General features: G+C 41.0%; 3 protein-coding genes across 12 annotated transcripts; 1 reads left to right on the forward strand and 2 right to left on the reverse strand.

Moving 5' to 3' along the window:
• Positions 1-53: 53 nt before the first annotated feature.
• LOC124299199 (uncharacterized) lies at positions 54-18,379 on the forward strand. Of its 8 annotated transcripts, XM_046752207.1 has the most exons (9): positions 54-141; positions 247-1,106; positions 8,930-8,992; positions 10,130-10,399; positions 11,659-11,867; positions 13,612-13,798; positions 14,272-14,517; positions 15,053-15,384; positions 16,514-18,379. In XM_046752207.1, exons 4-9 carry the CDS (start codon positions 10,142-10,144, stop codon positions 17,037-17,039), a joined length of 1,758 nt encoding a protein of 585 aa, XP_046608163.1. In that variant the 5' UTR covers positions 54-141; positions 247-1,106; positions 8,930-8,992; positions 10,130-10,141; the 3' UTR covers positions 17,040-18,379. The 8 variants fall into 8 exon arrangements, with proteins under 8 accessions (XP_046608163.1, XP_046608164.1, XP_046608168.1 ...); XM_046752208.1 differs by lacking the exons at positions 54-141; positions 247-1,106 and adding an exon at positions 2,139-2,345; XM_046752212.1 differs by lacking the exons at positions 54-141; positions 247-1,106 and adding an exon at positions 3,279-3,425.
• A 118-nt stretch (positions 18,380-18,497) lies between these two features.
• LOC124299200 (clusterin-associated protein 1) lies at positions 18,498-23,201 on the reverse strand. 3 transcript variants are annotated; one of them, XR_006906957.1, is made up of 6 exons: positions 22,688-23,201; positions 22,379-22,575; positions 21,214-21,857; positions 20,886-21,142; positions 19,992-20,368; positions 18,498-19,854 (listed from the first exon to the last, which is right to left on the reverse strand). XR_006906957.1 is itself a non-coding variant. In XM_046752216.1 (5 exons), exons 1-5 carry the CDS (start codon positions 22,707-22,709, stop codon positions 20,085-20,087), a joined length of 1,326 nt encoding a protein of 441 aa, XP_046608172.1. In that variant the 5' UTR covers positions 22,710-23,201; the 3' UTR covers positions 18,498-20,084. The 3 variants fall into 3 exon arrangements, 2 of the variants coding, with proteins under 2 accessions (XP_046608172.1, XP_046608171.1); XM_046752216.1 differs by having other exon boundaries at positions 18,498-20,368; positions 20,964-21,142; XM_046752215.1 differs by having other exon boundaries at positions 18,498-20,368.
• A 124-nt stretch (positions 23,202-23,325) lies between these two features.
• On the reverse strand, positions 23,326-24,471 carry LOC124299202 (peptidyl-tRNA hydrolase ICT1, mitochondrial). The gene is made up of 3 exons (XM_046752218.1): positions 24,216-24,471; positions 23,890-24,078; positions 23,326-23,794 (listed from the first exon to the last, which is right to left on the reverse strand). Exons 1-3 carry the CDS (start codon positions 24,372-24,374, stop codon positions 23,534-23,536), a joined length of 609 nt encoding a protein of 202 aa, XP_046608174.1. The 5' UTR covers positions 24,375-24,471; the 3' UTR covers positions 23,326-23,533.
• Positions 24,472-24,786: the final 315 nt, after the last annotated feature.

The following is a 24,786-nucleotide window of genomic DNA, read 5'->3' on the forward strand; positions in this document are numbered from 1 at the left end:
ATTGAGGACAACTATACCGTTCATGTAATCGTTAACCTTTGTTTGTATACTTCTTAGATATCCGCTATAACCAGTTCAACTCCGCATCGCAGAACATTGAGAGATAGTATACCTACACTGGAGGGAGAGTATAAGTTGCCGGTAATATTTCAGTAGCAACCACTACGTCCATACGAGGTTGAACCCAGCGCCTGGTACTATCGTGCCCCGTTATCTCTCATGCACTCCTATATTTCGGCTATGCAGGAATACACGACTGCAGCCTGGCCAGAGCGTTACATTGATCATCGAAAGTCGAAAAAACTGAGTCGCCTTATCACACCAGCACAGCGCGTGTGGTTCTCTTCAAAGTGTGATATCCTACGATTCGAATGTGGTTGATATCTCGAAACCATTAGAGGCTGCAACGACTTCCGACGCTCTTCCGCAGGCCTCAAGGTGGGAACTTTTTCGGCTCAATCCTTGGTTCCCGATGGACTCTGGAGCGGCCTGAAACGGCTGTGATACCCCGAGGACGACATCGCGACCACCACCACCACCACCACCATTGCACAGTATCAGGGTAGTCGATCGATCGAGAAACATGGCGCCTGCGCTGGCGTCGAGTTTTGAGACGGCGTCCGTCGCGGCGCCCTAGACCGCTTAGTGACTCCACTCTGCATTCGGAGAGTGAGTACCGGGTGCTGGGCGGACGAGTTAGGGTCTATCCGTTCAAAAATAGATTCCAATTCGGTCCTGAGGAAGTGCCGGTAGGAGATTGCCAAAGTTTTTCAAACACAGTTCCGCAGTTTTCGCCTATCGTAAATCGGAGAAGACATGACGACGATACGGGCCCGAGGAATGCTTCCGTCAGACTCGAGTTAACGTTGCTACGTCCGATGAGTATTTGTTCAATGTGAACCCAGTCATAATTCGACTCGCCCGCATCACGACGACGACGACGACAACGAATACGACCAGTGTTGGAATCGGAGCAGATCAACGTCCGCCCTGATGTCTGATCGCCACCTGCAGACATGGCATGATATAAGGAAGCTTGTAGCCTCTGCAGGAGTACCAGCGTATTCGACGGTCTTCACTGTCCTGCAGGGCACCCGTCAGCATCGGTAGGTTATTGTGTGCCGAATGGATTATCCACTATACTTGGAGTGACACTCCTCTTGTTTCTCTTCCCTCGTAAATTCTATGCCCCGATGTAAATTCATGTCGAAGAGGAGCTTATCGTCCGTTGACAGTACCTACACTCGGATCAATTGGAATTATTGCACAAGACATCTTCTCCTCCCCCCATATTCAGCTACACACCTGATCATGCTGGTATTCGCTTCGCCTGATTATTATCCGGCTGATCATAATCGGCAACGATATTAAAAATTAGTCAATAAACAGAGGATATGTTGCCTTGACTTCCTCGACTAAGCCAAAATCTCGTTATGTATATTAATTGTAGATATGCTGTATCGGTGAACGAAGTACAAGGTAATTCTCGCTCGAAATTCTTATCTCGGCAATTTTCTTGGGTTATTAAAATATAGCGGTTAGTGATATTGTGTACGTCGTTGAGTAACTCTGTTGATAAGCATCGTGGTCGTTTTTCTAAAATTTGCTCGTATAGTCAGCTGCAGAAATTTTTTTTGGAATCCATAATTGCAAATTCATACGGTCAAGTTCGAGTTGATGGGGATAAAAAGTGCAAAGCTGAAAAATCACCGCGTGCATTTCATTATTGGTAGGTACCGCGGAACAATTCGATAGAGCCGAGCTTCTATCGGCTGGAAGTAATTGATCGTTTCAATTAAAACTCTCTTGTGTTATATGAGAGTGTAGGAGGCGCCGAAGTGGGTAGCTTGAATCATAGCAATCCCTGGCAGCCGGGCTAGAAAAATAACTTATAGAAGAAACGCGGCTTAGTATGGTGAAAGTTTTAATAATCTACCGCCTACTCGATCACAATATTTTAATAACAGTTACGTATTTTTTACTCGCTACTTTTCATGGACAAGAAAAAACCCGACAATGCTGAAAGCGCAACAGTTTTATGATCCTATGCTCTCCACGTTTGTAGATACGGTATGTTGTAGATAAGGTACGTCAGACAGACACGATACATGCATTATTCCAGTGAAGGTTGACACGCTGTTCTTAAGACATCGATGAAAAGTTGTCGTTCTATGTCGCAATGTTTAGATTTGGGCAATCGTGTCGATAAAAACATATTTTTACTTTCATTTACCTCCTCGTCTTTGAATCAAACTACGCGCGTGTGTGAGTGTGAGTGTGTGTGCGTCAACATAGTCCCTGCATGCAGAACTACGTCTGAAGAGCGTCACGACACTTTGCAGAAGGTGGTTTAAGGCCGTTCGTCATTGCCTTATTTCATCAAGTCACGCGATCTGCTGGGTGAGGATTTAGTCCGAGTACACATTTAACTACGATCATTTATTCGGTGGAACCGTGCATCGTCGAAACGATTAGATACGCCCTCAGTTTTTGAGAATATTGTAATCGACTCTTTCCGTGTATGAATTAGGCCGAGTTGAAATAAAATGTTCCCAGCCCCGTTTATGCACCCGCGAAATCGCCAAGAAATCGTTAAATTCCGTACGGTGTACGGTTGATCTTTCATGATTCCACACCAAACATCGGATTAAGCAATGTGATGACGCTCGACGTTCTGTTCGAACAAGTCAAGCTAGTTTGACGTTTCCTGCAACGCGTGGTTATCTAATCAGAGCCAGTGGTCGAAAAAATTATGTTTCACACCTGTGTGATAATACGCATAGCGGACGAAAATAACGTATCTGAGTTCATGACGGCATAGCGGTAGTTGAAATTGTTATAATTCATGATCTAAAAGTATAAATAAAGTCCAATGAACTTTGTGTATCGAGTTTGAATAATCTTAACCGTTTGTGCCACGATTTTCAACTATAATCGATAGTGCGATTATAAAGGAAATGAAGCCGTAATAATAATTGCAACGTACTCTTCAATTACGGAATAAAACGCTGATGAACGGCTTTCAATAGACGTTGTCCGGATCTGTACTGGGGAACATCTCGAGTGTGTCTATCTGGATATTACGATTATTATAAAGTCGAATAATTCATATTGTGATATTATATGTCTCACGTATCTTCTTTGAGTTGTTGAGAAAATTTTTACAGTTGTAAGTAGTGTATTAAAATCCAACGGGATTTTAGTATACGTAAAGAGATTCTTGACAATCCAACGTAAATTTGAACAGCTGTGTTGACTAGATGTTAAACACGACGCAATCAGTTTACGCAGTTATATGTTTACCACCTCCGTGACCCTGAAGTTTTCATTGCAAGATGTCTGGCTGGTATGATATATTCGAATTTGGAATGGTATTTGAGTGATTGAAGGCGCGTGATGTGGTGCAGCGTGAAAACATGAAAATGGTAATAATTATACGGGAAAGTGAAACAATATGAAGGGAGACAGTTTCCTCCGTATAAACAATGCTGAAAATATATTAAACTGTCGCTGGATCTTTCATTCTCCTCTCAAAAAGGGTCACCCTGTGTGTAATCGACATATACGTGCATGGATTATTATTCAAATCGTTAACGCGTGATTTGGAATCGTGGGGCGTAGGTAATCTGATTACGACTAACTATCTTGAATGTAGGTACGCTGAATATAATCAGGCGAAAAAATGCGCAAATTTTATCGATAAACTTTCGACGACTAATTTAAGAACGAACAATCTTGTTGGCGAAATTCTGCAGCATTTTCGAATCACGTTGAAATCAAGTTTTACTCTAGTAATGTACACCAAATTGTACATATCGTGCAAACGTAATTATAGAAGAATATACGTACAGGTATACCTATGTATATTCGAGAATTACATTATACACACATATGTTTCATGACGGAAACGGTTAAACAGGATATCCTGTGCATTTAAGTTGATTTAAGTTAATAGCAGTAGAGAAAAACCACAAGAGCAGAATTTAAATCTTGCCTAGCAGGTGTTGATAACATATTTCGCGGACACATACTTGCTCCAGTTCGTAGTAAAAATTATCTCGACGTAGAAAAATACAAGCCTGACAGCCTGCACGAGTTGTTCGGCGACTCGATACTAGAATAATTTCGCATAGACGATCAAGTTATCGGTGTTTCGGCGCCACATTTCTCGGCCTACGTACCTGAATAGCAGCACAGCTTAGGTGAGTACCTGAGTAGGTATGCACAACCGGTTCTGGATTTAGATTTCCATAGTGACATTTACCGACACTTAGCCAAGACGCGAACCCTTTTCGAGAATTTAAGCCAGTCAGAGTGGGGATAATCCCAACCGTCGAACATTCCATAAAAAGGTTTGCGTCTTGGGTAAGTGTCGGTAAATGTCGGTACGAGAATCTGTATCCATAACCGTCCTTGTATACCTAAGTACCTGTATTATATCTCTGGCTAATAATTTTCATGAATAATCTTGAAGAATTCTGTGCGTGGCCTGCTGTATATGTCGCGAACCATTAACGCCCGGCAGGCAAGACTTATCGGACAACTTCTTTCTTAATATGTATATGGAGTGAAAATTATTCAAGAAACAGCCTACGCGGCGGGTGCTGCTTGTAAAAGGATACCGTGCCGGGCTCCTTCGATTATTTATAAGAAACCCGGCTCCCCGTATTGTATAGTCGACTACCCAGGTTACATACTGGGAGTTTTTCGCGAAACTCGCCACTCAACGTCAGCAGAGAGGTAATTGGAGCTGCGCGAATTTTGTATAGCCAAGTATTCGACTTCTCGAAGTAGGAGACACCCGCGGGTTGAAATTCGAGTCTATAAATGGACGATTTCCCCCCGACCGAAAAGAAAGATGAACTGATTGCTGGAGTAAAGTTTAGACAAGGTATAGCTACAAGGTTTAAGAGAACTCGACGTCTTTTGGGAGTTTCCTGTGTCAGTTTTTTTCCCTTTTCACCCGTTTTTCCCTCGTCACTCTTTCGACGTTCTTTTTCAACTTTATACTCTCTTTGCAGTAACGTGTATATACAATACGTATATACATATTATATACATTCGCACGTAAAAGTTAGGAGCCGTTTCGAAGTGAGAAAATTTTCTTCTCTCAGGTATTTTTCAAGGCGTGTTGAGCAGAGGCGGCAGATGAAATTGTGTGCACAACATCCATCCACCTTTTTCGTATCCCGTGTATATAGATTTACGCTTCGCTTATTTTTCAACCCTATATGCATGCGGTTTTAAACTTGTTTACGGTTTAAATGTTTCCTCGAGGTATTTCGCTCGTCGACTTTTACAAATCTCGCGTCGTCGGGGACCTCACGCGTTTCCTTTCAAAAACGTCCTCACACGTAGGTAGACCATATACATGTAGGTATTATACACATCTGTAATACATAGATGCGTGTATAACAAGGTGTGCTTTCATCCTGCACTCACCGTTCGCCCACGCAATCGCGGGGCTCTTCAGTGATGAATATAAAACGCAGAAAAACATGAATCGAAATTTAATTTTTTTTTTTTTCTGACATTCTTTCAATTCAAAGATTATTATTGTCATTATCGAGTCGTCTCAAAGCCTTTGCTTCAGGCTTTGTACAATATATGCTTATAAGTATACGTACGTATGTATCTAGACACAGTAAAAACTGACCGTAAAATAGACAATAAAATAGAATAGAAGTGACAACGCGAATAAAATAAGTGTAAAATAAAAAAGAAACGTCTTCTTTCATACTTGCCACTGCAGCAAGAAAAGGGGGGACAGCGTTTACCGCTGACGTACTCCATTTCCGTTCTTCTTCGTCGATTTAAATCATACGCCTGCGAGGAATTGTTAATTGTTACTGATCTCCAGAAGCTGTGGGTGGTCTATACTCAATTTACAATATATAGCTTGCGTTTAGCAACGAAACTTTTCCGGTTCGGTTACCGAGCTTTCCCAGCACTTTTTTCTTTCATCAAAAATTACGGCGTTACGTAATATATAACTGAACCCAGTTACATGTAGATATATAATTTCAGCTCAATATTCTTCTCTTCGAAATTTTTTATCCCAATCTATGGGATGGGATAACAATTTATAAATTGCATCAAGGTTTTACCAGTTGATTCTGGGCAGCGACTTTATACATGTAAAAAATTCAGTATGAAATACCGGGAAAATCAGAGAAATACCTATGCATATATGTAAGTATATGGGTACAGGTATATATATATATGTATATGTATATTACGGAGAAAGGTGAAGAGCTGGTATATCGATCGATTCTTGCGCAACAGGCAAGAAACTTTGTGACTGAGTCATTTTCTCAGGTCTTATGTAGGGTGTCTAGTGTATATACATAAATACGTATACCTATAATGTGTATCTGCACGAGAAAGATGTATAATTCCTTCTCAAACATGTAATAACAGCTGCACGCTCGAAGTTTCGAGTTGAGTTACAATTGACACGACGTTCAATTACACCCGTTTATGAACATTTTCTTTGTGCTCCATTTTTTATTCTTGCAAACTTACACTTTTAATCAGTTATTGTTTTTTGTTTGTGTTTTTCTTCCCGCCACGCGATATTAAAGAGAACGCCACACCCTGGAAAGAACTTACAATTCCTGAAAAAATAGCCACCGCACTCCTGTGCAAGTGTGAAATTCTCGAATGAATTAGAGATGATGCTTCACGGTACGCATATCTCGTTTGTCCGGAACCCTGAAAGGGAAATCATTCCGGAGGCGTGGATATGTAAGCTTCAGAAAGCCGCCGGAGGCATAACGCGTCTGCTTGTACAAGTTTTCGCGTATATTCTTCCCTTCCGCAACCCTTTTATGCAACATTTATGGACCCATGTATGTACGTACATGCAAGGAGTACACACATATTTAATATCGGTATATCCCGCGGTGTTACCATCCGGAGTTTCTCAGGCTTTCGTGCTGAATAATATCAAACGTGTAATGTTGCGTATACGAGTATATATTAATATGCACTACACCACTCCAACTCAACCCGTGGCACTCGACTCGGGTAATTTTTTCACGAATCCGTAATCGGATTCGAGAATTTACTCTCCTTATCAAAGGCGATAATTGACGGTAATTGTTGCTCAGATTGATGTAAGACCGTTCTTGCCATCATTTACTTTCGCGTGAAAGAACTCCCGATAATCGGCGAGTGCCTGGAACGATTTTATTGCCGAAAGTAAATCTGAAGCGGGGAAAAGGGCGGCCATATTGGCTTGCCAATTATCGAGCATTCGCGCTGAAAAAGCGAAGTAAACTTTAGATTGGTCATTCCGTATCGACAGTTTCTCCGAAGCGGGTGTATTGGAAATTTTCTACAAAATTGTGACGCGGAGAAACTTAGTTTTTACTGTCAACGTCAGGCAGGAGCTGCAATTTATAGAACCTTTCAATATCGCGGAAAGCTTTTCTGCACAAGTTTCGGTGAAATGATTTATGCATGTATATTTAACATTAGTATGGCAAACATTTGCGCAGATATTATACAAGCGGGTACATCGAGAGTCGAGCGACGGGAATATAAATTCGAGATATTGATCGAACAGAGCGAAAAATTTTCTCCGGTGATCTCCGTCGCCATTTATGTTTTTGACCCAAGCTTCAAACAATCGTTCTTCTACGTCAACGGGTTTCCTCTGTACGTCCAACGTTATGCTGCAGTCAAATAACGTAAACTCGACAAGCTCAGCGGCCCGAAAGCGGCTCAAAATTGCCGGGAAAAGCGAAGAGAGAGGAGCATCTCTTTGATACAAAACCGCATGATAATTTGCGATAAACATTAATTTCCTGAGTTGCGGCCCAGTGAGCTTCTGAGCAACGAAAGATAATCAATTTTGCTCCTACCATCTTTGCGAAACTATATATAATATTAAACACTGCAGGCATTGTCGAAGTACGGAGCCAGAAAATCCGTATAAGAAAGATGAGGGCTGAAAGTGGGCAAAAACGAGCGCCCGAGAAACAATCGGAAAAATAAAACGTCGAGCTCAAAGCCTCGTTGTCTCTACATCGTTTATTTTCGGCTCTGACGGTAAATGTACATTATACTTGTCCAAAACTGACTCTGATTTACTTTTCTCTCCGTTTGTCGTAAAACGTAATTAACTGCATTCCTTTTGAATATTCAAAACATTGGCTTCATCCTTCGTTTCGTTTTATACTCTGCGAACACGCGCTCACACGATGTCATATCCACTTTATTGCGAATCAATTGAACCAACAGAAATTGGCCATCGTCAGCTGTGCAAAGACAGAAACGATTATGCACACGTGTGTTGTTAAAATTTTCTGAATTGAAATGCCGTACTTTGTTCTTTTTACGTGTAATTTTACATATCTCATTCGTGGGATATTAAAAAACTTTATCGACACGAGTGCACCGAAGACATTAAAAAAAAGTCGTATAAATATATAGCATTCTGTAAACAATCCCATTTACCAACATAAAAATATTCTTTTCCGGTCGTTTGATTGCTGGAAATTGTAGACTTATCTATACGTACATCACGTTATACCTTGGGGCCGTAAATATGAAAGGTTCGGAACGAATTTATGTATCACGTATGCACATACGATACAGGTACCTACATTACATACATACCTAGCTACATAGCCATCTACCGCGTTGTTGAGGGTTTGAAAAATACGATCGTTCCATCGCTCTTCCGGGTGAAAAGCGAAAAATCATTTCGACTACATACAACGGATAAAATACATCATACCTATGTAGAAGCCGGTGATTTATTGCTGTTTATCACCTTCCCGCAGCGTTTGTTTTAAAAATTCCTTTACCTCTATCCAACCACCGTTTGTAATTATTTAATCGCCATTTCCGCGAAGCAAGGTGAAAGTTTTTGGTACCCTGGATTTTGATGGTTAACTTTTTTTTATTTTTCCTCTTTCAGAATCAAATGCCGACATCTCCATGTATGACATAACTTCGAGCCGGACGTCTGGAACTCTATTAGGTGAGCCGATTTCTTATCGAACAATGTATCTTAAAACGTAGAACGATTCAATGATTTGGAGGCTACGGTAAATGCTCGCACCTTCGGTGTATAAGATAGTCGTCTGATCTATATAATCGAATGTTGCGGATTCGGGAGAAGTATTGCTACTACTGGACTGAGGAAGTATGCTTATTATATACATAATTTCGATACATTGAACGGATTTGATGTTATATTACATCCAAGCCGTTATCTAATCGGACATTAATGTGGTTCTCAGTCTTTAGGTAGAAACGTTGTTAAGAAAACTCGTATTGACTGTTTACACAATTGGTGTTTGTAAAGTGTCAGCTGAATTAACGAGCCATCTTGCGTGTAACAATCATTCGAATATCCTTATAATTTGGGTTCACGTTTTGTCGAAACGCCGAAGGGCGATTTATACTAATTTACGCCGACGTGGCGACTTCAAAACGACACACATTTTACCGTCCGATATTATAGACTCAATTGAGAACATCTGTACACATATCACCGGCCGTTTCCGGGGTCTGATATAAAATATCACTCTATTATAATCTAGCCTGCGTACCGCGAGCACGGTTATTTATTAACGTGCAAAGATCATTCGATTAGCTAGTGTTTTCTTGTGCAATAATTAACGCGGTTGTTTACCGAAAATCTGCATCAATTTCCGCAATGATTTTTCAGTGCCGAATTTCTGACTTTCTGGTAAGTTTAATAAGATTCCAATTCGTTTCTCATTCATACGTAATTCATATGTACAGTAATGTTCATTAATGCCTTCCCATTTCCGGCTAACTTGTTCTCGGTCCGAAACAAAATGCGAGTTCGATTCTATACGAATTATACGTGACAATGACTCCCGATCTCTCACGTTGGCTGCATCGTCAGTCATTGTTACATAATCCGTATAGAATCGAACTCGCATTTTGTTTCGGACCGAGATGAAGTTAGCCGCAAAGGGCAATGCATTAAGGAACATTACTGTACGTGTTTTGTATACACTTTCATATACTAAGTTGTAAACTGCTTGTTACATTCACGATTTCGTGGAAATGTGAAAATTAACAGCTCCGGGAGTCACTTGGCATTCTTGTATGACCCTTTAATCGTTATCCTCTTGCGTTTCAGAGAGCCTTGGGCATGGGGGCCCGGCGGGGGGGTCCCGGAGGCGGCCGGAGCGCCGGAGTCCTGAAGGAGAGGGCGAACATGTCCTTCATGCTGGTGGTGATGTTCTTCGCGGTCTTTGGCCTGATCGTTCTGACCGAGATATTTCTCATCGACGACAGGCATGGCTCAAATGTCGGAGGTACTGGGGCACTTGGCGGTCATAGAAACGGTCACAGAAATGGTCACAGGCTGATCGCCGCCCCGGACAGACCAGATTACGAGGAGGTTGGGGTGAGTGTGATTAACGGTTTCACCCCTGCTTTTCCTTACCGACGGGGTTAATTACTGCCACCGCTTAATCCCGCTGGCATTTATGGCCTTGCATAGATGTATTTTTGCGCCTTGTTTGTTTCTTTATTTCCCTCGTTGCGCGGTCGTTCGTTTAATTAGCGTTTTGTAAATCATAAATTTAAAAATCGCATGCAAAAGTGTACAGATCACTCCATTTAAATCGGATATTGAAGACTTTTCTTCGTTCTTTTTAACGAAAATATTCACCGTGAAAAATTGTACCTTGTGCAGAGTTGTGCGAAATAATCGAAAATACAAAATCAAGATGGCCGTGGCGCCGATGATTTCTCTACACTTGGGATTCAATTTTGGACATATAATCGTTTCCACCGGTCGATAATTATCGGGCAACGTTTCATGCTGAAGAAAATGATGGCAAGAACAAATGCATAATTGTGTGGCCGTCGGTCGGAACCTGTAGAATTAAGAATTTAGCTCGTGAAATTCACAGTTGTAACCCTGCGTCAACATGAAACCATTGTCATATATTTTCAAGACAGATTTATCTAGACATAAAATGCAATGCTGCAGTGACAAATTGAGCGTCGTTCAATAACTGTCGAGAAATTATCTCTTCCGCCTATTGTTCGTGATTTTGTCCTTCATTTTCAACGTGTCCAAGTTCTATCTTACACATACATAAGTATATTGGTGATCCGTCAATTTTTGAAACAAATCAATTTCCTCTTGTTAGGTGCCGCTTTTATTCTTTTTTTCGCTTCTCTGCATGTCAAGTGTATCCAACTTTTGGAAATAACGATCAGTCCACGTCTTATCCTCGTAGAAACACCGGGTTTCGCGAATTTAACAGGGTCGACAGGTGGAGCCAATTATACCGGGAACAAATGATGCAGTATTTGGGGCTGTTGGTAGAGGGTAATAATAATAATTCATCCTCGTTAGCGATATGCAGTGATCCGTATAGGTTTTTTTCGTACTAGGCACGTGTATCGATCACTTCGATGTCGCTATGGTATGAATATCACATGAACAATCGTTATCGCGAGACGTATCTCGATAACGTTCGCAAACAAATGCAAACGTGACTCGAACCTGATTAGCACGGTCTTGATCGGTTCACTCTTTTCCAAACTCTACAATCTTCGACACAATCAATGAAATAACTAAACGCACCAAGAGTTACTGTAAAAATTTTCCCACAACTGCTCAGCTTCTGATTCGGTATTTTAAAATGACAGGCCGAAGATTACACCGGAGTCAAGGGTGGCTTCGACGACCATGTTGGACTCCTTGTCAAGGATACTGCGGAGGGTGGAAAACCGGTCGCATCCCTCGCCGATCCTCGCGGATTACCCAGCCTCCCTACAAACGTGGAATCCCGTCTGCCCCATCTTAATCAGAGCCTGAGACTGACCCACGCCGATTGGCTGAACGTGACAAACACCAGGTAAACTCGATTTTACCGGCAAACTACTTGGGTGAACAACTGTCGTAAAAAGGACTGGGATATTGGCTGAGTTGAGATCAAAGCCGCAAAGATTATCTATGAATCAGTTCGATGCTGCTCAAGAATCCGGGGTGAAACTCGTGTTTCCGTGCATTAATGATCGCCCTCCGATTTGTGAGATACACTCGTCGTTCGATTGATCGACAGAACGCAATTTGCACGATTTTACTCGCTTCAGGAACACTCGCCTTTTTGGGAGAACATATTTATCTCCAATTAGAATATATGTACCATAATCAAACTTTCCGCTGCCGAGTGATTTATTATCTTTACAAATGGTCATCTGTGTTAAAAAAATTCACTCAGTTGGCTATCGATTATACGACGTGGTTATAAATTCTTCCAAGCACTGAAAACACAACGTACTTGCTTTCAATTTAATTACAATTCGTTATTGATCCCGATGAATTCAGATTGCTTATAAGCACCTGAGTCACCGGAAGTTGTCACGGACTCTTTCATCCGATTATTAGCTGCTCAAGTGTTCAGTTTCTTTTTAACGCAGTGAAAATCGACGTTGAAAGAATTTGTACGGGAGAAGTAATTATTCGTCATCGACAAGATGAATTACGCTCGACAGTGATCTATGGTATTTTAATTTCCTATTACAGGCTCGCCGGAGGCGGAAGATTTAATCTCACAAATACATAACTTGATGTTGATTGCGCACGCGTACGACGATTATACAATACGATAACGATTTAGAAAATGACGCATTGCACGTCAAACTCAGAATCGGAATCAAATGATAATAACGATCGACACAACAATGCGATAATAATAAATTAAACCGCTTATCGGTATGCTATAGCTTGATAACATGCACAGATACATGTTGCAGATAACAGCTGCAACATTTGAACAGTGTTCTAAACATATGTTAGTAGAATATATATCTATATTTACGTGTTGTGCAAGTACAGTTGGGTGATAAACCTTTTCGGCACAGCATTTCATATACGAGACATCTTTTTTGAATCGGCTTTTTGAAATTTGTTACTCGAAAGTTTTCGGGATCGCTGAAAACGAATCCGACGTCAGAATTTCAAAATTCAAAATGGCGGATCCAATACGGTAGATTGAAAATACAAAATTTGATCCTATTCGCTCATATTGGATCCGCCATTGTGAATTTGGAAAATTTCTCAGATCTGACCTCATTTTTGAAATCAGTTACCTCGAGAATCTTTATATATCCAGTTTTAAGGAATTTTACTGCAAGGAAAAATTTATGTTTCAAAGGGTTAATTGTCTATCGATGGAACAACGTGAATCGATTATAATTCCCAGTCGAGTACTAGGTATATAAAAAAGACGTTTTTTTTTTGTTTTTTATTTTTTTAAATTCAGTAAAATCGATATTATAAAATTATCCGCTTCAGCTATCGTAGATTTTGTGAAGGAGCGCTGAGCTTTGCAGCCCCCGGTCCTCAGTACTCTGCTGAGAGGATCCGCGTGTATAACAAGAACCCTCCAACTGATGACCCTCTTGTGCGTTTATAAGTCCCATTTGCATAAGTTCGCGTTACAGGGACTCGCGAGAGCCGTTTACGGATTGCTTAAAAAATTCTAAATCACGTCAATGCCTCCGCGTCATGCAAATTGGTAGCAGCGTCTTCCTCTATTGCACGCGGTGTCATTGCTGCAGGAACAATTCTCACAGTTCCGAATTTCTCTCCAACAGGTTCAAGTTCTTCGTCTATTCAGCCTATTACGATAACCGTGCGAACGGCGGCGAGGGTCCGGGATTGATCAGGGTCATCGGGGCCACCAAAACCAGGGGACCGGAACAAGTTTGGTGCCGGTTGTGGTACAATTTGCATGCGACCGGTAACGCCACGGCATCTATTACGGTTTCCGCTAAGGTCAAGGTAATTAAAACGCCATTATACTTGTCGAGATGCAAAGGGGATCGTCATTAGTTTACTTTCCTTTAGTTTGAATTTCTCCGTATAATGAATTGAAGTCGCAAGGGAGAAAAAACCTTTCGTTCTTAACCCTCCGTCGGCCAACATGCACGATATTGTCCACCCTGACTTTCCCACTTATCGCAGTATCTCGGGAATTTTTCATTATTTAACCATTTCTACTAATTAAATGATCGAAAAATTTTGTAATGCAAACTATTGGAATGTCGAGTAGGCACCTGAAACTGATTACCTGAATTTTGTGAAAATTTTTGAAAAGCCCTAAGTGGGGGAAAAAGAACTCAGGACGTCAGTAAAAAATCATATTGGAGGGTTAATAATGAGTAGAAATAGTCAAGTTACTGTATACGATAACCACACTATTTATTTGATCAACCAATTGACGCTACAAACTGCAATTTTATCCGAATTCGCAGACAATTCGGGAGAATTGGAATCTCAAGTACAGCGCGACCTTCGTAATTTGTCCACTGCCAAAAACGCCTCCAGAAACGGCGGAGGGTCCGGTTCCAAACGCAGTTCCGAATTCGGTTAGCGTTGTGTCGAGGCTAAAAGCCCCGCCGGCGCACAGGATTCTGATACAAAATCGCCCCTCCGACAGGCCGAATAAAAAGGAGCCTCTGGCTGTCTGCGTGAAGCCGTTGCACTTCGAGTTCAACAGGGTAACTATAAGCGTCATCTCCAAGCTTCCTTCTGCACAGGGGGGATTCGCTGAAAAAACTTGTAAATTTAACCGTCCCAAATCGAGTTGTAAATCAAAGAAATTTGAATGACTGTAATGTTCCTCGAAATAACGAGGATTTGAAGTGTTGGTAATCATGGCATGGACATCATTTCGCGTCTTGCGTTCAAGGCCAAATGGTTTCGATTCGTCGACACTGAATGGAGCTATGGACTTCAATCTCGTCGTGTGCTTTCGTTGATTACTAATTCACCAAGTGATTTCCAGTGATTCTATCCATTCGTAACCGTTGAAAATTAGGGATAACATTGTAACAAGTCAATGGAAATCACCTGGTACACATAGTAATGAACGAAAACCGCATGATAGAAGAGGAATCAATGGAAGCCGTTCGACGGCGACGTTAACGGATTGAAATCACCTAGTTCATTACCGAGCGAATTACTCCTAAGTAGCTTCTGCAGATTCCTGTAGCTTTGGATCGCGATTTAACCCTTTGTTGTCTGGCCACACAGGTCATGCAGTTGATTGAGTTCGTAGAACTACACCTGCTGCTGGGCGCGACTCACGTGACCCTCTATAACGACACCCTGGGTCAGGAGGCTGGCTGCGTCATCAGGGACTACGAGTCTCGCTCGGCACCCGGGAGCGACTATCCCCTGGTGACGTTACTCCCATGGCATCACCTCGACATGATTTCTCAGCTCGAAATACGGACCGAGGGTCTGTTCGCCGCACTTAACGACTGTTTGTACCGGTCCATGTACCAGTTCGAGTACGTCGCTTTTCTCGACCTCGACGAGTACATCATTCCCAGACACAACGACACGATACCCGAACTCATAAGGTGGGTGCCGCAGTTTCCTAGCAGAGAATTCATCCGTATATCACTGAGAAGATGTTCATTTGTTACAGTCCCTAGAAAATTCTAGTAAATCCAAGCATATCGCTGGGAAGTTAATTTTTTAAAGTCCCTAGAAAATTCTAGTAAACGCAACTATATCGTTGAGAAGAAGTCTATTTGTTACAGTTCCTAGAACATTCTAGTGAACTTAAGAGTCGTTCCAATAACGGTTCAAGTTATTCTGTTGAAATAACAAGGAAGCAGCCACAAACTCATTGTCATTTGAAACCCGTGCGAACCATTACACTTTTCGGCTGTGTATAAAAAATGAAAACAGTCAAGGACTGCATGCGGTAACAGTAGTTAGAAAATTCTCTCGTATTTTAAAATCCAAAAACGCGGTTCAGACGGTTTTTACGGGATTCATTGATAGACAAAATCAGTTCACACCAAGGCTACTGTAACGAAAAACAAATAGTTTTTTTTTTAAATTCGTAGTGCGTTCAACGGAATCTATAACCCTGAACTCTTTCGCTACCATTTCATTCGCCTCGTTACTATTCTACCATTTTACCAATGGTGGTACATAGACTTGTTAACTTATAGAATTGTTTCGCTCAGAAGACGGTTACAATAACTGACCATGGAACAGTTCAAGTTCATTGTTGAATCCCTCCTCATTTTAGCCATTGAATGTAATTTTTTTGAATAAAAGAAAACAAAAGCGAGGACAAACAATTGGCCCGATTTCCGTGTTGCTGTAACAGCGAGCGATATAAAGTGTATATCCTGTAATGACTAATGTATTGTACTATTATAATACGAGTAAATAATACGGCGAACAAAAAAAGAAAAGAAATAGATAAAAAAAGAAAAAGAAAAAAGAAAGAAACTACTTCACCGCCTCGACTAGCCTTGACTCTGAAGAATACGATCGTCGATCAAAGAGTCGTTCCGAGCTGTTGCGCACTCGCTTGTCGCACGGGAGTATGTATACCTTATAGTACAAAGTGTGAAAGCTAATATTGGGCGACAGAGAAGCTGAACAAACGGAAATTGAGCAATGAGTGTGTATTGAATGAACGGTTGAAAAACTAACGACTAATCTTCGCTTGTACGTGTGATTTCGCAGGTGGTTGGGAAAGAGGGTCAGCACCAAGTCAACCGGCTCTTATTCATTTCAAAACGCATTCTTCTACCTGCAATGGGGCGACGACCCGAGCGTGAAGCAGAGCCAAACGGCCGAGGAAGCGGCGTTGATAACGTTGAGAAAAACGCGTCGAAAAACGAAGCTTCACCCGCACAAACAGCGCTCGAAGTACATCTGTAAGCCGGAGCACATCGTCGAGGCCGGTAATCACTTTGTATGGGAATTCGCACCTGGACACGGGACCCTGAACGTCCCGGCCGAGGCGGCCATCCTCCACCATTACAGGGTCTGCGAATTCGGCGGCGATGACTGCGTAAAGACTCAGTCCATTGTCGATAAAACAGCCTACAGGTACGGCCAGGATTTGGCCAGGAACGTCAGGACGAGGTACGCCGAGCTCAAGGAGAAGTGCTCACTCCCAGACCTCGAACCCGTTCCTGCGGCCCCGGCGACCCTGACCGAATCTAAACCCCAAACCTCGCCGCTGGTACAGCCTGCGAGCAGGTAGCGAAAACCCGATGTTATTCCCGAATTTTACGTGAAAAATTTCCACGGGACACCGATAATAGCGAGGACGTATTTTTACAGCTATAATTACAACGTTGACGACAAAAACAACAACAATCATTTTTGACAACAGCCTTATAATATTAAAAAAGTTTCATTTATGATTTATAATTCCCTTTTACTTTTAGAAGGATGTAATTTTATTTCAATACTGTTTTCAACAAACTTTCCGGTTGCCTGCAAATTGTATTTACTTATTTATTTATCTGGTTATACCTATTACTTCTGCAGTTAATACCGTACTTTTCCCTCGTCATCTTCTTATGTTGAACGACGAAAATAACTATCCAATTAGAGGTATTTATTATTTCAATATACAGATAGGGAATTGAGATCTGTGTTTATATGAGTGATCAACTATTATCGGATCATTATTATTGTTAATTTTTATTCCGTGATCGCGCAACGTTAATCTATAATGGTGATAAAGATAGACGATCGATCGATCGATTGAATTATTAATTGATTAATTAATTAATTAAAGAGACAATTAATCAACCACACGATTATAACGTGCCGTGTGTGAAAGAAAAATTGAATTATAAAATGAACAATTTTTATGCATAATATAATATATAATATAATATTTAAACAATATGTGCGACGTGTTCAGTCGACGAAATAATACGATATTATAAAACTAATAATAATAATAATAATAATAACAATAATAACAATGATAATTAATAATAATATGCGGTGAGATATGTAATATGATTGTATAATTATGTGAAGATATGTTTGTATTTAAAATATGAAAAACTAAACCGGGCGAAACTGAAGGTACAGAAGATGCAAACTCCCCGAAAAGACGACGAGAACAATAAACGGAAAGAAGAGGAGCAAAAAGTGAAGGAATAAAATAATAATTACCGTAGACTGACGATATTTTTCTACGAAGAAAGATTATCTCGTATAATTAATTGTATGTATATGTATATTTAAAAAAGGCCTTGCCTCGAATTAGTTTGGATCTGGTGCTTGTTTGCAATTTTATAATAATATGTAATTTTATATATATTGATTTTTATTTACCGCGTCACGTATACATATACATTATACATATTTATACGTGTAATTAGGGGATAGAAACATACGTACCTATCTATATTATGTACGTATGTCACGCAGCATTGAATTTAGAAAGTTCGAACGTCTTTCGAACTGATAACGCAAAAGTCAATCGAATATTCGTGAAAACCAAAGATCGTAATCGTACTGTATACAGGAAAATTAAAAACAAAGTCCTGCACACCCGTACAAGAATTGCAGCCTAATGATGAAAAACGAAACGAGCATAGCCTAATTCCGGTCTAAGTGCACAAATTTGTATGCGTGTAAGCAGAGTATAGTGGTTATTGTTTGTAGTTGACTAATAGGTGGGACAATTTTTTTCTTCGCATAAATGAAAAAACAAATAGACGAATGTAAATTATTACATGTTTATAAGTAAAGCCAATACGAGGTAAGCAACACGGACGCATATCTACATAACATGGAAAATTGAAAAAAGTACATCATTAAGTAGTTAATAGTAACGATAAATGTGAGCTGTTTTTTCCTAATTATTCAACTTTCAAATGAATAATATTTATTATTATGGATAATATTTGTTAGTGATTGGTTAAAAAATTTTCTTCCCTTCCAGGCACACATTTCGAGGTTTGCCTTATGTTACCAATGATTGTTGTTTAAGAAAAAGTGATGACAAATGTTTAGGTGAATGAAAAAATTCCGATAACGATATAATTATTATTATTATATTGTATGTAATATAATAATAATGATAATAATAATAACTCGGGATCTTGTTTTTCTAGTTCTTAAGACACCCGGTTGTATATATATAATACATCTTTAAACTTGTACAATTTATTTTTGTGTGATTTTAGTCTTACCACAATACTATGTATACATATATTATAGAATATATATATAAAAGTACCTAATTACATAATAATCAATATTACATGTATATATGTGCATCTAGGCAGGTGTATATATATAGATTTGTATATTATTATTACACAATACAACGTATAAGTCGAATCTACGAATAAAAAATTTTTCATTTTTCTTTATCGAAAGTAACGTTAATCCGTTTCGCGTATAACTTACACGTCATAGGTACACAAGTTTACGCACACAATGCCGACACGAGTACGAATTATGCGTGTAACAATAAAACACATACGTAACATTGTATTCTACCAACTAGGTACGTATTTTCGCGATAGCGTCAATGCCAAAGGATACTTATATCGAAAAATAAATCAGTATATTACGATAAGTCCTAATTATTTAGATCCAATATTTTTAAATTCAGTTCGGTTGTTATCCCTTGGTATCTGCTCAGATATGAGGAAGGAAAAAACACCAGAATCTTCGATCTGAAATATCGCTGGATCAATTGGTCCCGAAACTTTTTTCACTTGGATTCAATCTCCGTGTGACAAAAACAGAATTAGGTGTGTATATACATATAGGTATATATCCTTATACAAAATATATCTGAAACGGAAGTCTCCACTCGGCGTTATCATCATTATCGAGCATATAATTGCGAAAGCGCGAATCACTCACGGCGTTGCGAATCGCGTTTTGCAGCTAATTAAGATCGATGAATCAGATTCGAGTTCAGAGAATGCTCGCGGTTTGTGTTATGCGTATTTCCCGCGATTCAAAAAACTCCAATTCAGCCTTGACTGACGTTGCGAGTGATGACAGGAATCCCCGATCCGTACACCGAATAACAACTGTATATCGTGACAAGGAAAACAAGTCGAATTAAAAAGAAATGAGGAAGAAACGAAACGGCGAGCAAAAAGTACTTACAATCCAATTAAGCCTCGCATTGTAGGAAATAGCGTAAAAACTAGTTTCAATTACCCACCCGGATTTTCGGTCAGATTTCAACCGTATCGAGTAAACATCCCATCCGCGTCGATACTACCGAAAGAATTAATCTCGTTTAATCATTCTTCGCTCAAAAATCTTCGTCCGAATGATCTATCTTGCTGACCGATCTCTTTTCCTGTTTGCTTTTCGGGTGCAATACTCCCAGCTCAAGGTCCCCCTCCGAGTTCAGGAGGTCGTCGTCGTCTTCCAAGTCTCCGTCGATGAAGAGATCGCTGTCGCTGTCCAACGAGCCGACGCTATCGTTCAAATCCAGGGCCGTTCCAACTCCCGCGCGCTGTCGTCCTGACATGCTTCCGTAAACGCGACGCTGCAACGCTTGAGCGTTTCCTCGGGATGATCCGCCGTCCATGCCTGAACAAAATCGGGAGATTGAAAAGAGTTAGAAGCGATAATAATGGAAGATGTTTTGCGATAAGAGCCCAGTAAGCGAAGAAATATTGCAATACTTATTGAAACAAATTCGCTCTGCTGATCCGCAACATTTTATAGACAAGAAATCGGCGATAATTTTGCATTATGCGAAAATCGGTTTTGCCATATCATTTTTTTTTTTTATTTGTTTTTTTATATTCTTGAATTGTGATAAATTGACAGGGAATATTCTGGGTCAATTAGAATTTGTAAAAAAACGAATCGAATAGGATGGAATTGTGTATGGTTACAGATTGGATCGGATTGAAATTGCTTTACAATTCTAATCGAAAGAAGTCGAAGGAAGTTCTCGTTTCATGTAATCGGCAATTTCTTCTAAACCTCGAATTGACAAACTTGAAAACGAATCTGTTTTCATGAATTTTAATATTTCAATATGTTCATCGTTCACTGGGAGGGACGTTGAGAAGTTGTCAGTGCGAAAGGGGGGACCTACTGGTTTGCAGTTCAGTCAAGAGTGATTCGGACTTGAAATCATACAGATGGTTCTCCGTCGCTTCCGGCCAATTCTTACCGGTCTTGATCCGCACCCCCTGGCCGATTCGTTCCTGAAGCTGCTTCTCGGCGTCCGCCAAATTGTGGCCGATCGTTTCCTGGTTCGAATTGAATATCGAGTCACTTCCGTCGAGGAGTCCCTCCAGCGTAACGTCTTCCCCTCTAAGTTGTTCGAGCTGTTTCTTCGTCGCGGCTTGCCTGCGTACAATTTGAAGGTGAAAATAAAATTCGGTCTCGGACTAGAGGAATAAATTCACGGGGATACTTGCCTTCGTTCGAACCTCTCCTGCTCGGCCTTGGCGGCGTCTTCGTGGAGGTGTTCGAGGTAAGCGAGGTAGCGAAACTTCTGGAGGTAATCCTCGTAGAGGGCCTTAAGCTCGACCTCGAGTTTCTCAAACTCCTCCATAAAGGCGGGGCGCACTTTCCTCAGGGTTTGAAGACGCTTCTCGTTCCGGCTGAGCTCCGTTCGCCGCCGTTCGATCTTCGCATCCAGAGTCTGCTCGGTGTCCTTTATGTTCTCGATCTGCTTCCTCGTGTCAGTTATCTCCTGTCCTATGCTCTCTATCACGTGTTTCATCGCCACTTCGATCTCCGAAGTGTCGAACTGCCGCGAAATTTTGCTGTTCCTCGCCTCCCGCAGCTCGACTTCCCGCCCCAGGAGGTCGAACAGCGTCGCCCCGTTTATCGTCAGCTGACTAGCCAGCTGTCTCGTAGTTTTTAGCTCGCTTATCCTGTTCGAGATGTCGAAGTTAGCCCCGCTTATCTCCATGCTATCCCCCATCAGGATCGCCTTTTCCGTGCTACGATTTTGGGCGTCGTACAGCAGTGTCGTCATCTTCAGTAACTCCTTCACCGCGTATCCATCAGCTTGGTAGAGCTTCTTCGTGTTCAGTTTCACGTTTGCCTTCACCGCCTGCAACAAGCAAATAAGAGCGTAAAAGTAGAAGAATGCAACTTTTTCCCGCAAAGGACCCTGCAGAATCCTTATGAAAATTGGCTCCCGTTCAAATTGGCTGGATTTTCAATAAATTATAGTACATATCCTTCGAGTCAAAAGTTCTTATGAACACGAGTCTCAAAAATCAGTAGTTTCCGAGATACAGGCATCGGAAGAGGGGTGTTAAGATTTTTTGATATCTATCGATTTCGTGATTTTGATGAATCATAAAGCTTCAAGGGGACTTGAGATAAAATAAATCGTCAAAAAACTGCATAGTTGATTCTAAAAAAATAGGCCGAAAGCTGTGATTGATTCCATCCACGAACTCTCGGAAACTACTGATTCTTGGAACTTATGGCTATGAAAACTTTTGACCGGGAGGATATGTACTATACTACATACTGAAAATCTAGCCAATTTTACCGCGAGCCATCTTCCATAAGGATTTCACGGGTCCTTTGCGCAATAATCCCAAAAAATTCAAATCCTCCCACCATAAACTCAGCTGTTCTTCGAACAAGTGCCACGCGTTCTTGCTCCGCGTTGTGTTCACTTGGAATATCCGCGTCGGGATCAAACCTCTTGACAAGCCAGACGAGTATTTCGGCGACGAGGGGGAAATTCGGCACCCGAAAGTTCGTTAGAGAAATCAGCCTCGGGTAACCGAGAACTCGCATCATCTCGGTGAAATCTGAGGACGGAAGTTTCGTTGAAAATGGACAAACAAGTTAGAGGTATGCGTATCTGTGCGTTATTTTTGTCCTTCATTTCACTGTTCAGGTTCAATAAGGTTTCGTACTTACTCCGCATATCCCGGAACGACATTTCTCCGTGTTTATAACTCTGTGAACCTCGGGAAGCCGGACTGAACGACAGAACGTCCAATGTTTACGTTTAGAGACTCGCCGCGGTTGCTCGGCAACGTTTCGTACACACGTTATGTGGGCTCGTATTGTGCGTTGATTGCGTGACTGATTCGCAGTCCACGGCGATTTTTGATTGCGTATTCATGATTCAACATGTTCGATCTGTGAGTGATTCGATCGGGTCCTCAGTGGCTTCGCAGCATACGTATTTTGTCTTGAAAATTTTGTCATTTTCTTCGCGACGTATTGAGTTTATTTTTCGGTATGAAATACCGTTTCTGACGCAAATAGCACTATACGCTTCGTTTCTAGGCGGTCACTCTTGCCGATAAAGACGGAATCTGGAACCCAGTGCGGTCGATGTGTTGCTGAATTACCGACTTCGGAGACTCGAGCCTCTGTTGGTAAGTCAATCCGGCAGTCGTGTAGATTCAGGTTTTGACAAAAACAAAAATTTCAGCCGAGCAGTGGCGTGCCTATCGGAATTTGTGATGAATATAAACACTGATCCGGAATAAAGTTATTGAGTAAGTGTCGCGCCGGCTGCTAGGTTCGGTTTAGCGAATGCGTTCAGGTTAAAACTACTTTTCTTCAGCTTTATTGATCAACACGATTGATTTACACTTACGATAACAGGCTTAGCACTAAATACACCGCAATTGGCTCTGGATCTAATTTCACAGTAGATTTTGTGCAAGCCAGAGTTTATTGTTAAGGGAAAATCAATTTTTACTGTTCAATTGACGAATAGTTTACGGTGTAAAACCGAAGACATTGAAGAATTTAAAAATCGGAATCCGAATTTTGTCTGCTCCTCTTTATGTCTGATCGCATTCTCTTAGTTATCAGGCGTTCTCTGGCTGCCTTGAGGTGTCTTTTTCGCAACTTCTCCTCTGTTTCTTCTGTAATTTGAGGCGGAGGTTTAGCGACTTCTCTGATCATGGTTCTCAGCTTCTCTAAAGCGTCGGCTAGGTTTAGCTGCTGCGATCTAGTCACGTCCGATTTAATAATCAGGTCTCCTTCCTTGCTTATTTTCGTGCTATACTGGAAAATAAAGGTTTGTAAAAAAGGTGGTCATAAAACTTTGCGGAAATGGTATCGTCGTGCTCCTGTTCCAGGCTTCGGTATTCTTAACTCACCTTTTCTAACAACTTTGGCTTCAACTCGTCGTTCAACCATTGAGCATTCTTGACGTTGAATCTCAGGTCAACTTTGGTGTTTACTCGATTTACGTTCTGCCCTCCAGGTCCGCTGCTTCTACTGTAGGATATCTGGAGTTGATCCATCGGTATGAACCCGTTGAATTTCACATTCGGGTCTTCGGGTGCCTTGAAATATCAAATATGATGTGCTAGTTCAGGTTATGTTTTTAACCGGCATGTAAAAGCGGCCATGCGAGTATTTCGAAGTGATTGCTATTGGAAAAATTAAACGAAACAGAGAAATATCAACACAAATTACTCACAAAATCGGGCGTGTAAAGCTTTAGGCTGCTTTTCGGATAGAGGTTATCCAGCGAGTAGGCACTTTTGTAAGACAACGTTCTTCCGAGGCCGCACACGTGAGTTTGATTTGTTATTTCGTTTTTTATCACCTTTACGCACTGCCTAGCGATGAAATTCATCTTCGTATTTTAATCTGATGTTTCGATAAATAATATACCTATAAATATATTAATCAAGTTCAATGCAGCTCCCTTCACCTCCAAGGTAATATTTATAATACCTGATCACCCCGCGCAGGTTGTGCTGCCTCACACGTCGAGCGGAAGTTTTTGGTACTAACAAATAAACAGAAACCGCCGCCAACCTCGCAATTGATAAAGACCCTGCTCACCGTGTTGAAAATGAGCGTGAAATCGAGAACGTCGAACTTAGAATGTGCTCAGTGCTGTGCAGTGACTGTGTGAATTGACAGAAAAGAATCAGGCATGCGGCGAATAAGAAGAAAAAGAAGAAGAAGGAGGGGAGATTTCAACGTGGAGATCAGAATTTCAATTTACCAGGTGAGTTCTTCATTGTAATTCGTGCCATAAT

The sequence above is a fragment of the Neodiprion virginianus genome, chromosome 2 (assembly GCF_021901495.1).
Source record: "Neodiprion virginianus isolate iyNeoVirg1 chromosome 2, iyNeoVirg1.1, whole genome shotgun sequence".
NCBI classification, from domain to species: Eukaryota; Metazoa; Arthropoda; class Insecta; order Hymenoptera; family Diprionidae; genus Neodiprion; species Neodiprion virginianus.